At 47.5% G+C, this 17022-nt stretch overlaps 1 protein-coding gene across 1 annotated transcript in view; it reads left to right on the top strand.

Annotated features, from left to right (window-relative positions):
- Nucleotides 1-17022, top strand: part of LOC8039976 (cytochrome P450 2J3) — a 69592-nt gene that overhangs the window by 43555 nt on the left and 9015 nt on the right. Inside the window, exons 4-5 of the mRNA XM_029966716.4 lie at nt 9234-9500; nt 16238-16414. Coding sequence (XP_029822576.2) covers nt 9234-9500; nt 16238-16414 — 444 coding nt within the window. The remainder of the gene's footprint in view (nt 1-9233; nt 9501-16237; nt 16415-17022) is intronic.

The raw sequence follows: 17022 nt of genomic DNA, 5'->3' as shown, positions 1-17022 counted from the left end.
AGGGCTCGAACCAGCAAAGCCAGGGGAGAAGACCGGGAGATACCATCAACCATCGAGTTCAGCCATCCACCGCGGTCGTAAGTGCAGCTCCCCTCCTTGCCACTGACGTAATTGGTTGGTTCCATCAGGTCGAATTTTGGCTGAAAATTTACGGGCTGCCGGAAGATATCGCACTGCCGCTGCTGATATCAAAGCTACTTTCCAAAGATTTTGCTTGGATGCGCTTCGAGCTTAACTCCAAGAAGATGAGCACTTGGAATGATGTTAAGTCCGCGTTTCGGCGGCACTACAATTTAGAAAGCCCTGTCGAAAATCAAAGAGCAATGTTCGCTCGAAGACAGACCTCCACAGAAACGTGCATGGAGTACGCTATTCAGAAGCTGCAACTGATAGAAGAATGTGTCTTCACAGGAAGCGAAGCCGAGAAGTGCGAATTGCTTCTTGAATCGCTGAACGACAAGGCAAAGCGGATGTATTTCGATAGAAGCTTCACATCGCTTGATGACTTGCTCGACTCTTTTATGAAGTTTGATCGAGCAAGCGGAAAAGCCAAGAAGCCCGAAGAGAAGTCATTAAAAGTTTCAAACTTCCACGAAGGAGGGGCCGATGAGCTGTGCAGTTTCGTCAAACTTGATCGGCAACAGGAGCCTGGGGAAAAACGTCAGGAATACGATGCAGCGAGCAGTGCGAATGACAAACCACGACCAAGTCTGACCTACCAAAAGGAATTCCGTCGCCAGAACAATGCAGCCCAGACCAAGGCTCAAGGATCCCGTCGGAAAGTACTCAAGCTTTGCCTAAATTGCAAACAGGAAGGCCGCTTTGTTACATGGTGCCCCCAGCCTCTCACGCAAGAATTTCTTGAATGGCAGCGCGCATTTCAAGCGGAGCCTAACGTTCCGACTGACCTGGAAAACTCCGACCTGGTGTCTTCGGAGCCTCCGGGGAGACACCAGTAGTGCAGCGCGTTAGCTGTGAATCTTCTGTGGGCGTCAAACGGGTCCCAGTCTTTATGGGATCCCTGGAACTCAGTGCAGTTTTGGATTCTGGTTCCACCAGAAGCCTTGTGAATGAAGCTGTTTGCCAGAGACTTCAGATGACACCTTCAAAATCTTCCCTGAAACTTGTGGGAGCAAATGGGCTGCCACTTGAAAATAATGGAGAAGTGAGTGTCGACATTACGGTGGACGGAAGGTAATTCCGACAGACTTTTGTGGTTATCCCACATTTAAAGGAAGACTTAGTGTTACTTGGAGATGACTTTATACGCTCTTCAAAAGCATTTATCGACTGGGGTAGAAACACGTTTTCGATCAAACCACTCAAGGTTTATGCAACGACCACCCAAGTAGTACCGCCTCTTTTCCGGAAAGTCATCGAAGTCGTTTTGGAAGTCTCAGACGGCGAGACAAGTCGCGATATCTTATACGTAACAGGTTCTCAATCAGCTATTGAACGGTACCTGTTGGAACTGCAACAGACAGTCATCGATGCAGGAACAAAGACTTTCAAACTTTTTGCTACAAACTTTTCCTTGAGGCCATCCAAAATACCTGCGAGGGCATCTTTAGGATCAGCAGAAAAGGTAAAAAGGTAGAAGCTGTTGAAGCGGTTGACTTGTCTCCCATCGAATGGGAATCAGTCCTGCAATGTTCCAGTTTTTCTGATCTTGAGAACCAGGAAGATGTGCCGAAAGTCCGCAACGAAACGCAGCAGATAATAATTGATGAGTTGAGCTTCAACCTGGGAGCTTCGCTGAACTCCGAAGAGCTGGAGGCAGTAAAACAACTCTTGATGAGATATCGTTCTAGTTTTGCAACTGACACTGCACACCTGGGATCTTGTACGATAGAGAAACATTCCATTTCTACTGGTGGTGCAAAACCAATTGCACAATACCCAAAGCGAATTTCACCGGCTCAAAGAGATTTGGTGAAGGCAATGATAAAAGACCTAATGGATGCAAAAAATTATCCAGCCCTCCAAAAGCTCCTGGGCATCACCACTGGTTCTAGTTCAAAAAAAGGACAAGTCGACAAGGATGTGTGTAGGCTACAGGAAGCTAAATGCTGTAACTGAAAACGTTGTCTATCCACTACCACGAATCGATGACGCTCTGGCGGCATTGAGTGGGAGCAAGTATTTCTCAACATTGGACCTCCTTTCAGGATTCTACCAAACAGAGGTGGAACCTGGCGACACCGCTAAGACAGCTTTTGTTACGTAGTGGGGGCTGTATGAATTTCTGAGAATGCCGTTCGGGTTAAAAGGGGCACCGGCAACGTGCCAGCGAACTGTAGATGCCATTATCGGTGATCTAAAGTATCGCAACGCACTGGTCTACATGGACGACTGCATTGTTTATAGCACAACGTTCCAAGATCACCTTCGACAACTGGGAAATATTTTCGCGCGTTTTGAGGCCGCAAATCTCAAGTTCAAACCGCAGAAGTGCCATTCTTTTGCACCAGAGTGACTTACCTTGGACATATTGTATCCCAGAAAGGTATTGCACCTGATCCAGAGGAAGTCGATGCCGTAACGCGATTCCCCGTTCCTAGAACTGCGGCTGAAGTTCAATCGTTCTTGGGACTGACGTCCTATTTCCGAAAGTTCATTTGGAACCATAGTGCCATCGCAGCCCCCTTGAGAAAGCTCCTGAAAAAAGAAGAAGCCTTCACATGGGGTGCTCCACAAGAACACGGCTTCCATGAACTGAAATCTGCCTTATGTGGACCTCCCGTCTTGAAGCACTTTTCAGAGGACTCTAAATACGGCCTCCAGGTCCACACTGATGCTTCCAGAACCGGCCTCGGCGCCATCCTCCTCCAGGAAGATGAAACTGGGGATTACAGGCCTGTTGTATACCTCAGCCGTTCTCTTCACGGAGCTGAAGAGAACTACACATCCACTGAACTTGAGGCCCTTGCAGTTAAGTGGTCCCTGGAACAACTACGTCCCTACCTAATGGGCAGAAAGTTTCATGTTGTTACAGATCACCATGCGCTCTGCTGGGTTCTTCGTTACAAGGAGGGAAACCAACGCCTGCTCAGGTGGTTTCTCCTGCTCCAAGAATTCGACTTTGAAGTTGTGTACAAGTCTGGCGCATGTCACACTGCCCCCGGTTGTCTGTCCCATATTCCAAGCCGCTTCTGCTCAGGGAAACCTTCGAGTACCAACGGCTCTGGAGAGACTGGGAGGACCTGCACTTGCGATGTGTTTGAGGTCAAAGAGCCCAACTTAACCTCCGAGCAGGAGGAGGACTCGTTCTGTACAAAAATCATAAAGATACTGCAGAAAAAGGCTGGTACAAAGAAACAGCAGAAGAGAGCAAGTAAACAATTCGTGCTTTTTCATAATGTATTGTACAAAAGGGATGCAGGACCAACGCATGAACGATTTGTTTTATGCTTGCCGGCGACGAAGCGAGCGGAAGTACTTCACGAATTTCATGGAAGTCGATTCGGAGCACACATGGGAATCCGTCGCACATACGAGAAAATCCACAGTAAATATTTCTGGCCTCGACAGTATCTGGATGTCCAATGGTTCGTGAAAAGCTGTGACCTCTGTCAACGGATGAAGATGACTACGACGTGCCCTTACGGACTGCTGCAGCCAGTTGAAGTCGATGTGCCATTTCATACAGTTGGACTCGACATAATTGGGCCCTTCCAGGCTTCACGAAGGTACAAGTTTGTCATAGTTGCCGTAGACTACCTAACCAAGTTTGTTGAGGCGAAAGCTGTTCGTAACATTGAGGCTTCCACGGTGCAGAAGTTCATCGAGAGGAGAATTATCCTCAAGCACGGATGCCCCACAGTACTAGTTACGGACAGGGGCACACAGATGACTGCCAGATCAACTTCCGATTACCTCAAGTACCGTGGTATACGTCACGCAACGACTACAGCTTATCACCCAGCTGCCAACGGCCTCGTCGAACGAGCCAACAAAAAGCTCAAACAGATGATGCGAATCATTACCTCATCTGGAGAGAAGTGGGCTGATGTTTTGCCCTATATACTGTTCTGCTATAACACAGGATATCAGGACACAGTTCGTACTTCTCCTTTTTTCCTTCTGTATGGACGTGACCCTGTTTTCCCCTTGGATGTGGCTTATAACAGGAAAGAGCTGCAAGAACTGCAAGCAAGCTCCGAATACGCGGTGCTCGTGCGTGAGCGCTTGAACGAAGCGCGTAGATTGGCTGCACGACACATCAAGTTGGCTCAGGAGAAGCAGAAGAGACTATTTGACGAACACCGAACTGACAACGTTAGAACGAGACCAGTTGGTGCTGTTGAGGGCCCCGCCAGTGGGGCTTAAAAAACGGACAATGTGCACTGGGCCTCATCGAGTTGTGGCCAAGCTATCGCCGGTGAATTATGAAATAGAGTTCGGTGATGGTTCAGGGCGGGACATGGGCACGTAGAAAAACTGAAACCGTATCTAGAGCCTGTTGCAGAATTTTCACTCTCCTAAAACTGTTCAATAGAATACTGTTTTATACTTGTACAGGAGTTGCAATTACCACGTGGGACGATTGTGTCGTGTCTGTACTTGAATGTTGTATTATATATGTACAGGACTTCCAATTACCGCTTCGGACGATTGTGTTTTGCGTGGACTTGAATACTGTTTTATACGTGTACAGCACTTGCAACTATCGCGTGTTTTGTGTGTGCTTTAAAGTCTCTTCATAACACCAGTTTCCTTGCGTGTTGTGTGCGTCGGGTCGACGACTTTTTGAGGCGGCGGCATGTGACGGTGTCGCGTGAACGCTGGAATAAAAAGGAAAGGAAGAGAAAGATCGAGCTGGAAAAGAAAAAAGAATGTCACCACGCCTCAACGGAGCCGAACATTAAAAGATATATTTCGACGACCAATCGAGCTTCGTCGCAACATGTTAATCAGGAGCAAATGGTCGAAACACTGCGAGAAATTTGTCGACAACGCTCTGCCATGGATTGTCCGCTCCCGGTCGTGGAAAAGTGGGACTGAGAGCGGCCGTCTTCGACACGATGACTTAGGCACTCAGTTCCGTCCCGGTATCGAGGAGCATGTTCCTTTTAAAGTCTACAGTGAGCACGAATCTCCGCACAAAGTCGGCTCCTATGATTGCTTACCGTAGATCCGCTATTATAAAAAATTGAGCAAAATGTCCGGCGAAGTCCATGTCCAGCATCAGCGGCTATTCCCCGTATGCCTTTATTACAGATCCGTTCACTTCATAAGGTGAGGAAGGCTCCTGCAGATGTCGACTATCGTAGGAGAACAAAGCAACTTCAGCACTGGTGTCCAACAGAAAGCGGACTTTTCTTCGCGCTCGGTGACCTAAAAGAAACAGTCTATTGTTGCTTTATGAACGCTGGCTGCCTTGATCAATTGCACTTGCCGTTTCCACAAACAACTAAATGGTAAGCGACATATTTTGGCTTGGGGTTCGTGCCGATGATGGTGCCAACATGCTTGTAGCTTGGTAGACATCTTTCTGAGGTTTATGCCGGGTCGGGTTGTGTTCACTCGTACGGTTGGGGACCGAAAGCTTAAACTTGTAGGTCACAGAGTTCGTAACTTAATTCGTCCACCCTTGTCTCCATACGGGGATTGGAATCGATCAGCCGAGAGAACCGGTAAGACCAGGAGGATGTCAGCGTGTGGGGTTGGAGCTCCCTGGCGTAAAGTAGAGATGGCAAGATGGCCTACATTCATGATTTGATCTGCCTTGCTTGCTATAGCAAGCATGGTAGATCAAGTGAATTGCCCGCTGAATTTCCACCCTATGGGGTGGAGATCGAGCGGGCAGTTAACGCACTCAAAATTATCCGCACTTAGCGCTGAAGATGTTGGAAAAACGCTCTCTGAGACTGGATATGTGTATCCATAGTGCCTTGTCCCCGAGGAGCTGTTCCATCAGTCGTGAAAAATTTGGTAGGGTCGCCGAGCTCCTCGGCGGTCACCTGCTGCTGGAGACGCCGTTGATCCGACTCAGTGGTGCGGTGATAATCATCTCTGTTCTCAGTGTTTCGTAGGGCTGATCGCCGCGTTGAGTGTGAAAAATGGCGCGAATGCACGAATGCTTCTGAATGCGGGAGGGCCGAGGTGATGTAGCCGTACTTCATCAGGGAGGACGCGATTCGGTTCTTTCAGAAGATTGACTCCGCGGTCAGAAACCAGAGCTCGGAATCTAACGGCCAAATCGGGAAAATCGATCGATATCCCTGGTCGTCGCCACTGTTGTCGGTGGAGTTCTAAAATATGCATTGTCGTCTTCATTCATGTCGTGGGCGCAAGCTTAGCTAGCAGAGCACCTGGGTTCCACAGCAGCGAAGGGGGTGAAGTCGGGTGCATAACAATTTATTAACAACATAATCGCTTCGTTTCCAAGCATTTGGCGCCAAAGCGGCTCTGGTGCTCGTATATCTTGGGACATTCTTCTTCTTTGTATGATCACTGAAGGGTCCTTGTCAAACTGTGCCTTCAGCTTACTGAAGCCAGGACAAAGTGGAGCAAATACCCGACTCAAGATCCCGAGTCTTTTAATCATGACTCCTTCCAGTTTTTTTGCGTAAGCGCTGCATGGTACACATACATGTTACTATCCGTTGTTAGCAGTTGGACTTTACTGGCCCATTTTCCCTTCACAGTCGTGATGTGATTCATCACTTAGAGGGTGTTGACTTCTAGATGTTTTAACATTCGTACAGACAACGAATCGGACGGCTTCATTCTTTGCTCTGTCGTTTGATTCTGTTGAGCCCTGTGAATACATTCCTGACTAGAATCTAAGGGATCAGTCGTGACGACGAACCGGCCGCAGCTGATCGCGGCACGGGTTACTTCGGGTAACCTACACGGCATGATCTCCCCAACCCGATAGGCCTGTACCGGCATCAGCGTGGTGTAAGTGGCGGGCACAACTCCTGTAAACAAGCTTTTACAAATTCTCTCTCTCGGCGACATGCCCATAGAAGTGATCCCCCCCCCCCCCTCCCCATGCCAAGCGCTTACCTTCAGAACTCTGAAGTGATGAAAGCAGTACCCATGTGGCACACGAACGCAAAATTAACAGTGTACTTCCAACCATAGGTGTCTTCGCGGATCTTCGACTTTATCGCCGCCGAGGAAAGCCTTGTGGCGCGGGAACGCCATCAGATTGCGTCGCTCTAACGTTTTGTTCAACACAGAACGTCCATCAAAGGTCAACCTCGGATTCACTCGGCACGAGGCTGTCGAGTACATTGAGGCTCCACCAAGTTGCTTCAATAGTCAAGCCCTATGCGGGATTCAGAAATTTTGTAGGGGTGCCACAAAATGCAAGAAATGTGGTGAACCATATTCTACCAAAGACTGAAACGGCGGGTACCACCAAAATGCTCGAACTGCGACTGTCAGCACCCAGCAGACTACGCAAATTGCACAGTACATCTGGCTATACTCATCTAAACGAAAACCTCCGTACATACCGGCCGCGACTGACCACATTAAGAATGAACGACTTTGCACCTTTGCCATCGTTTTCGCCACTAGAGGTTCCTTGGAAATTAACAACCAATTTACCACGCAATATTGCGTGGTAATTTCGTGTTTGCTGGAAGTAACCGTCGACGACGGGATGAAACCCCCGTAATGGCAGATAGTTGTCTGCAAATATTTCCAAAATGGACATCCCAAGTCAAGTGTGTAAAAAAGGTAAAACCAAGAATTTTATGTTCATTTCAAATTTGTATTTCTTGTTTGTCATATTTAAGAGCAGTTTCAGATTTAAGTATCTTGTTTATCGCCCGGAAAATCATAAATTTAGTTCTGCTTTTCCTGGTGATGCAACTGTTTTTGTACTTTTCGCAAATTCCGCTATAGAACAAATCCCTGATGTTAATTATTTATGAAACACGCGTTTGTTTTTCACCGCACGCAATAAAAGTCGCAGAAAATTTTAAGGAAAAACAAGCAGCGTTCACGCCCTCAACTCGCAGCCAGGAAAAGCGGCCACATGATCTGGAGCGATTATATGCCTCCAGTGTTGATCATTGTTACGGCCTGGGGTCGGCAAAGCAAAACACACGCGCTGAGTTCCAGACATTTTTATGGTTCGGCTATTGCACGTCATTGCAGCGATTTGACACGGGCCACTGCCCGTGTGCTTGTCCAGCTATGGATTATCACGAGCCCAAAATCGAGTGCTCACACAATGCTCGGGTCCAATCTATGAGCCGCATTCAAATATCGTCACTGAAGGTACTGCCACCGCCCAGTTACGTAATCAAATTTTGCGATGGAGAGACTGAAAAATAACGCTCGCTTTTGTCCTTGAAAGTACACCGCAACAATGGAGTTTCTTGGTCAGTGGCGTTGCGTGCGGGCATACTTGGGTTCCAGTCAGCTCGTGTAAAGTGAAAAACATTGGTAAGTGGAAAGCGCGACCAGTGTACGCTTTCCACTTTCCCCCGCTTCCTCATCTCCCCCCTTCTACCCTGTCCACCGTTGCTTTTTCCTCCTCGCCCATGGTGAGGAGTATCTTCTGCCTTGCAGAATCTCGGGTTTGGTCGTCAGCCGCAGCCGACGCTACGAGCTAATGGGACCAATGAAGCGGAGTCAAAAGTGCAATTCCCTAGGCCGTCTCTGTTTATGATTGGTTTAGCGATGATAGAACACGTACAGAAACATGACGAACACCCTGATTTGACGCTGTTTGATTGGTCCCGTCATCTCGTAGCATCTGCTGCGTCTGGTATCAAGGTGAAACGATGCGATGCTCTATTTCATTTTCACCTTGTGATGTACCGCAGGAAAGGCAACAAGCTCCAGCTCCTTGCTCACATCTCGGCAGCGCAAGCTCTCGTGCTTTAAGGGCAGCTGCCAAGGCTATTAGCTCGCGCTTCTAGCCTTTTCTGCGCTACAACACAAAGTGAGACGGAATATAGTTTCCGAACATAATGGCGGGCGAGACGGAGGAGGAAAAAGAGGGAGGGTGAACCCTCAGAGGAGAGGCTACAGGCCTTCAGAGGGGAGGCTACACGCCGATGGGCACAACAAGCATCTTTCTCGGGGTGCCTTCTTGGCGACTAATCCAATTAGGTCCAGAGGGTGCACTGTACGCGCTTTCAGTTTGTATGTTAGCCTTTGACTGCGCTCTGACTTCCGATTAAACCGAGCGTAGAAATGACGCCTACCATCCCGGAACGATCCCGATGGCGGGGAGAGCTTCTTATTCTGGGACCTGAACGCAGTCCACCGGCTGAAGACGATCTGTCTGGACCTGCTGCTGTCGGGCACGGCGCCCACGACGGCGCTGCTGTGCTGGGCGCTGAAGCTGGTGGCCCGCCACCCGGAGGCCCAGGTCCGCGCCCAGGGCGAGATGGACGCCGTGCTCGCGTCTCCGGACCAGCTGGGCTCGCTCTTCAGCAGGGACAACCTGCCCTTCACAGAGGCGATGGTGCTCGAGGTGCACCGCCTCGCCAGCGTCTGCATGCTGGCGCCACTCAGGACAAACTCCGGTGAGGGCACACGCCTGGGTCGGAACTCGGGTAGCACTCCTTTTCAACTAGAGGACAACTGCGCGTGCGCACTTGTCCTCTAGTAACAGGGACAACACAACCACATATCAAAGATGTGGTTGTGTTGTCCCTGTTTCAGTTGTTTTATTCTTTCTTCATCCATGATATTTCTTACACGCCCTTGTCACATTTGATACACACCAAAGTTACAGCGCATTGACGTTGAACCGACGGTACTAGCATTCACGAGCGGCTTGATAGCTGAGTGGTACAACTTATTCAAATAGCTAATGCACGTGTTACAGAATTAATAAAAAGTAATCGGAGTTTTCTTGGTTCTAGATAAACATATGGATATTAACGGCTGCAGCCTTCTTAACGGCCGGTTGCTTGCGCCACTTCGCCCGAAACTAAACAAAAGCGTGCTTCCTACCCTCCTTGGCAAATGCACTTCTAAAGTGCGCCCATGGTTGCCAAACAAAGCAGTGTGGTTTTTTTTCTGTGGTCTTTGATACGTACTTTAGCTGTTTTATATGTTATATCCCACCGGCATGAAGCCTCTCGTAAAAGTTGGGGCCGTCAATTCGACGTCAGTGCGCTGTACGTCGTACTGAAGTTTTGTAATGTCGTATATGTTACAAGGTGTGTAAAGGCTACACCTTTTTTTTTTTTTAACTGCTCTCCTGCATTGGGCCGCGGCGGTGGCGCTTTGAGTGCGAATCCGGTCGGTGGTGTGGGCAAGAAACGCCATGCCGGCTGGGTTTTCGTATTTAGTAGAAACCAACCTTTTCTCTCAATCTTCCACAACGTTGGGTGGACTGGGGCTGTATCGAAAAAGCTGGGAAAGTTGTTAAGATCCCTTTGAACGTGTTCTCTGCCTGCCCAATCCGTCCGAAAGCGTGAATAGACGCCGTGAAAAGGGAAAGCTCGACGCTGCCGGACCACGGTCACCTGTGCGGGAAGCACGTTGGGGTATATTCTCCCTATCGTTTTGTCAAAACACGCTTTATGGAAGCACGTTTCGTGGACCACTTTTCATGGACACACGTTTTACAGAAAGACGTTTAGTCAACTGTACGATGTTTCGTGGAATACCTTTTTTTTTTTTTTTTTTTTTTTTTTTTTTTATTATTTGTTCCTGCTATTTTTGATTTAGAGTCACTGAATGTTCCCAGAGTACCGAATTCCATTCAGTCCGCTTACCGAAAGTCAATCCCGCACAATCCAGTTCTGATTTGCTGGTTTAGCCCGCGGCGGAAGTTATCAGTCGGTCATTTTGTGGATCGGCCCAAAACGACAAAAAAACGCATATAAAACGTTCCCGCCTTACCACGGCTATGGTGGGTACGTCCGGGTGGGAGCTCTGGGCATCGATGAGTTAGGACCGAACGAAAAGTGCGTTGATTTTTTCTATATATATATTTTAAATATATCAAGCAGCCGCTAATCTGGCTCGCCAAAGAAGATTGCCGGCTCGTTTGCTCGCTTCGGTTGCGCTGGTGCTGCGTCTGAAACTCTACGCCTCAGACGCTAAGCGTAACGCTCGACTTCGATGTGTTCTGAGGCGAGAGAAAGAGACGAGACAGCAAAGAGAAAGTCACGCACCGCTCGAAACGGAGGAAAAAACTCTATTGAAAACAAATTCGTCGTGTTTGTCCTTCTTGTTTTCCCCAGTCTCAGGGTTGTCTTAAATCATGAACGTAAACCAGCTCGCCTGCGCCCTATCACTGATTTCACAAACCAGTGTCGCCATAGGCCAGGGCAGGAAGGTGGATTGGTGAGCTCACTCGAGAACGAACGCTACACTCAACGTTACTAGAACCACTCAGTAGGGAAAGTGCCATAGAGCCTGCTCTGAAAAAGTAACCGATCTGTACTCCAGAACCGAGCTAATGGCGATCGCAACGCCGCCATTTCTCCCGCAGCGGCCACTCGAAGAACTGCACTGAGTACCACATTCGATAGCGCCCACTATGACTCCTATTTCGGCTTTAATCGGTCATTTACATATATGGTGGAAGGGGTTTCGGGGATACCACCCCCGTCTCCCAAGCGGACGCGCCGCTAATTAGTTCCGAAGTTAAAGGGGGCGTCTACCTGAAATCACCGCTGAGACATGGTTGCATGGAAACAATATTCAGGACCGGCCCTACACCATCAAGCTCCCTGGGCGAACTCCGCCCGTGGCGCCCTCCCCTGTCCCCCTCACACTTTTTTTATACGCCTCTATTTACTAGGTACGACATCTCATTGTTAGTAAACATATGAGTAGCGGCCCAAGACAAGCGTTTATAAATACCCAACCTCCCTCCAAAAAAATTAAAAGACTGGCGCGCCGGCACCCCGCTTTTGATGGCGCCCTCGGGGACCGCCCAGCTGCCGCCGAGGCCGCCCACCCTTAGGGCCGGCCCTGACAATATTCTTTGTGCCAAGAAACCTTGCAATCTAAGGATTTTAGAAAATATCACGCGCCTGTCCTTTTGTGCTAAACTCCAATAAAAGTTACTACAAAAAGTTTTTTTTCGTTGGTTTGTACGCAAAAACATGCTTTCTGAAAGCTCAAGGTGGCCACAGTAAAGGCAAAAGATAAAGAGTAACGCTGTTATATTTAGCTCGGTCTCGGTGGACGCCAGCGGCCCAGGTTTCAACGGTGAGTTTTCCAACTGAGTGTTCTATACTCCGCGACAACTTTTCTTGGCAATGGAGTGGAAGGTACAGGCCCGCGTCCCCTCTCCCATTTTGAGTGTACGCAGGCTCTCCTCCTCCCCCATATCCGGGGAGAGGAGGAGAGCCCGCGCACACTCAAAATGGGAGAGGGGACGCGGCCTGTACCTTCCACTCCATTGCCAAAAGTTGTCGCGGAGTATAGTAACGTTGGCCATACCGTACGCGCTTCGCTTCGACCGCACTGGGCGGCGCCATGTTGGGGATCGTGACCGCTGCGCCGGGACTCGGTTTTGAAGCGAAGCTTGGGAGTTTCGGTACTATGGAAAGTCAGTTACTCTAGTTTGGTGGGCAACATATATTTGTTTTGTAACTAAGTGGATTGGATTGGATTACTGGCTTGATTTAGTTCGCTGGGTGCATACCAGAACGAAATGGAACTTACCCAGGCGGTTCAGGTAGATCAAAAACAAATTCGCCAGCCCTAATCCTCACCTTCGGAACAGTCCTAGCTACGCTCAGAATTTGAGGCCCGACCTTGCACCGGGCCTCACTGGCATCGCCAAGGGTTCAGCAAGCTAGGCTACCATCCGGATACCGGTGACAGATTCGATGTGCGCAGAAACACTTTCGACGAAGCGTCGCTAGGTGCCCCGATGAAACGAACGCTGGAACCTTTCGATAGAACGAACTGTCGACAAAACGTCGCAACGTCGACGAACTGATCTGTCAATAAAATGTCGCTCGGCGAACTTATTGCCACCGAATGACAACGGTTCCTAGGCAACGCCAGAGGTACACAAGTCGTCGACATGGTAATAGACCGATATCACAAAGCGTTCCAGCAGGCGTGACGCCACCATAACTGTAGTTGACAGGAAGCAGATGTGAATGAGACAACTCGCGTCCTGGTGATGGTGAAAATAATCCCTGGAGAAGGGGAACAAGAGGGACAAAGGACAAACATAAATCTCCAAACACAGCTAGGTGACTGGTGCGCGACCGAAAAAATCCGCCTGGTCCGGTCGCTCACCAGTCACCTAGCTGTGTTTGGAGATTTATGTTTGTCCTTTGTCCCTCTTGTTCCCCTTCTCCAGGGATTATTTTCACCATTATTGTCCAGCTCGCTTGCACCTTTGTATTTAATTGCATTATAATCAACTCGCGTCCTCTCGTGCTCTGCTCGCGCTGACCCACAGCGGGCTTGTCGCGCTTGCAAAAAGCCTACAGTTCCCACGAGTCATGCCGGCAGTGGGGGCGCAACAAAAATGGCAGCTGACATCAGCTGACAAACTAATTGTAGGCACATAAAGATTTGTAAAGTTGAAAGGTGTTTTATTTTATTTATTTTTCTTCTAAATCGTCTACAGGGTTTTACGTAAGGGGCGTGAGAACATCAAAATAGATGCTAACAATAACTAAAAGAATACAATAAAACAGTTGTTAGGTTGTTCTATTTCAAACATGGCGATCAGAGCATTTCAAAATTGGCTGTCACGTCGAGGGAAATATGACTGGCAGCTCGACATTATGCACCTGTTTTGGGTGGTGAGTGATAAAAGAGGTGATGTAGCGCGATCTGCAAAAATATTCATTCGGACTTTGCAGCGATCTGCAAGAATATTCATTCGAACTTTATTAGAACTAATTTGCAACGAAGACACCGGAATATAAGTTTTCGATAGGAATCTTGACTACGTCCGATACCCCTGCACAAGCAGAACACAACACAATAGTAAAATAAAACCTGAACAATACCACCTAAACAAAATAGGTGCATACTGTTCATTCAGTAAAACAATGAATATCAATGAGGTCGAAGACCCGAAGTTGTTCAGAAATCTATTGAAAAGTTATGAACAAGGTACTGAAGTGGGGAAAATGGGGAACGATTCGAAATTCCTTGCGCGGGATATACTGATTATAGATTCGCGTTTCGTCAAGTTTGAAAGATGAGACAAAAAGCAATACGCCCCACTCTTGAAAACAAATACTATCATAATAAGCGATAGTCATGGACATTGGCAACGACTAAAAATAATGGTTCGGCATGAGTCTCGCATTCCTATTGAGTAAATTCAATAGAATTGATTTTGAGTTTCTAATGATCAAACTCAATTGCATTCCTAATAAGTAAAGTCAATAGAATCGATATTGAGTTTCTTATGATCAGCCTCAATTGCATTCCTAGTGAGTAAATTCAATACAATCAAAATTGAGTTTCTAATGGTCAAACTCATTAGACATTGAGTTTATATCGAGTTTCAATTGACTCTATAGGAACACAATAGACAGTCAATTGAAACTCATTGATCATTTTTGTAAGGGTCGTAGGGAACATCTGCGATGAAACGCAGTCTTCTCCTTAAGAATCCTCAGTTTGTTTATATTAGTTTTATTAGTGGTGCACCAAACCAAATGGCAAGAGGTAATTTGTGAGCCAACCAAAGCGTGAGAGATTTGCAGCTTAAGTAGGCAAAAGAGAATGGCAATGAACGCTTATGAAAACTATTTCCGTCAGTTTATAAACTAAGTATTGTCGACGATTATCACATTGTATATGTTCCAAAGAAAATGACACCGGGCGTTTTGTGTTGGTTTACTTTTTCGATCTGGCTGCTGCCATTGTTTATAGCACAATTTTAAGCAATGTGCTGATTTATGGATCTAAATACAGTAGCCTTTGACTTGGCAAACTTTATTTTAATCCTACTGTTTCTGTTCATAAAATAAATTTCGTCAAGACGGCTTTTTATTTAGCTATAAGCTATTCATATTCGTCGCAGGCAAAAATACTTGCGTCGTCGGCATACAGGATAACACGTGATTGTTGGCAAATATTAACTGTATCATAAATATAAACACTGAATACAAGTAAACTGCCCTGACTCAAACCAGACTTCAGAATTCGAAAAGAAGAAACACAATCATTCACTGCGTTAATGTGTTTTAGTCTGAATATACGGCGAATATAGTTGTGGAGGATAAAAGGAATGGCTCAGTTTTGAATGTCTTCTAGCTTATCTATGAGCTATGATTGATGTGGATTTCGGATGAGTGATACTTATCACTCATATGGAAGCCATACTTTGGGTAAATCGGCTCGCTGTAAACAATATATTTAAGGTGACATTGACCATTGTAACCGGTGGCGATCGCCGATTTTTTATGCCTCTTTCGCATGATCCAATTCTGCATGCGATTTTCAGTTTCGACGTGCGGTACCCCAGCTTCCGTCTATGCCGCCTTTGCTGCCTGATGCCGCTGCATCCATTCAGCGGCCTGCACGCGAAATGAATCACCTTTCGCAACATTATTCACGGAAAGTTTTCGAGTATGTCGGGCCTTGTCAATTCCAACACAAAATCGGTGTAGCACCGACGCAGACAACATCTGATACCAATGGTTTTGTGCGCCTCTTGCCCACACCCCATCTTGCATGCGCGGCGCTGTTATGGGCGCGCCGGTTTGTTTGCAAACGTGAGTTGGTGTATCAGACCACAAGAAAAGAATGTGGTGTGTTTGTGTGTTGGTTTGTTTGTGTGAAATAAATTGAGAAAAAAAATGAGACAGAAATTAGATTAGAAAAGGTGGTTCAAATACACAAATATAAGAATTGTCTGAGAAGGGAAAAAAGAGACGAGAGTAAAATATAGAGAATGAACAAAAGAAAAAGGGAAAAAGTAAAAACAAAAGGAACTCACACAAAGAAATGACGAAAAAGACAAAAGAAAAATAATAATAAAAAATAAAATAAAGAGGAGTAGAGGTGGAATTAGCTCGAAAGAGAAAGAGAAATTATATTTAAAAATATAGAAATACGAAATAAAAAAGAGACGGATAAAACTGAAATAAAAAAACCCAAATAAATCACCTTAAAATCATCATGAGATGCGATTGATTGACTGATTGACTGAAAGTGCCTTTATTTTTCAAGCTTTTCTCTCGCGGATATAGCATATCCGTGAGAAAGAAAAAAACAATTAAATGCTCCATTCGCGGCTCGAGCTGAGAGCGTGCAGGCTGGCCGGATGTGGAATGGGTCTTAGAGGGACGCGTGTCATCCTGCGCAGAAGAGACCACGGTGGGCGGCTTCCGAATCCGTGCCGGCAGCCGGGTGCTGGCCAACCTGTGGCGCGCCCACAGGGACCCCGACTTCTGGAGCGAGCCCGAGCGCTTCGACCCGACGCGCTTCCTCGGAGACGACGGCAGGCCCGACAAGAAGGACGCCTTCATGCCCTTTTCGCTCGGTAAGCGTCCTCCCAGTGGCCGTGGCTGGGTCCGCCTGGGCAGTTTGCATGAGTGCCTGGAACGCGCCTTTGACTCGTGTGTTTAGCCTCCTACCTCGCCCGTACATCAGAAGTGGTCCCCAAGTGGCAGCAAGTGAAGTCACAAAAGCCGACCCGCCATGTTGCGTGATGTCGCGATACCTGGTCGCTCGCGCTAGATGTCCTGGAGGAAAGTTGGAGCGAGAGTCCTTGTCGTCGCGGCGACCCAACCTCTGGCTGATGAAACTACCTTCAACTGTGAAGCAGGAGAGCAGCCTGCAGCAGAACAAGCGTCCGCCGCAGGGACACCACAGAAAAGCACATGTCAAATCACACACGACAAAACAGAACGGTCAAAGCAGCACGCGTCAAAAAAGCATGGCGTCAAAATAGCGCAGCGACGAAGCAGCGTGCGTCAAAATAGCACGCGACAAAACATCACAGCTTCAGAACAGCACACCGTTTATAGACCAAAAGTCAAAATAGCGCAGCGTGAAAATAGTACAGCGTGAAAACGCAAGTTTTCTTCGGCATTCTGCAGGCTTGTGGCAACCGAGCGTGCACATTTTTAACTGCTCAACTTGCCATCG

This window comes from Ixodes scapularis, unplaced genomic scaffold (genome assembly GCF_016920785.2).
Source record: "Ixodes scapularis isolate PalLabHiFi unplaced genomic scaffold, ASM1692078v2 PGA_scaffold10__122_contigs__length_95168666, whole genome shotgun sequence".
Classification (NCBI taxonomy): domain Eukaryota; kingdom Metazoa; phylum Arthropoda; class Arachnida; order Ixodida; family Ixodidae; genus Ixodes; species Ixodes scapularis.
This window is presented reverse-complemented; position numbering and strand designations above follow the sequence as displayed.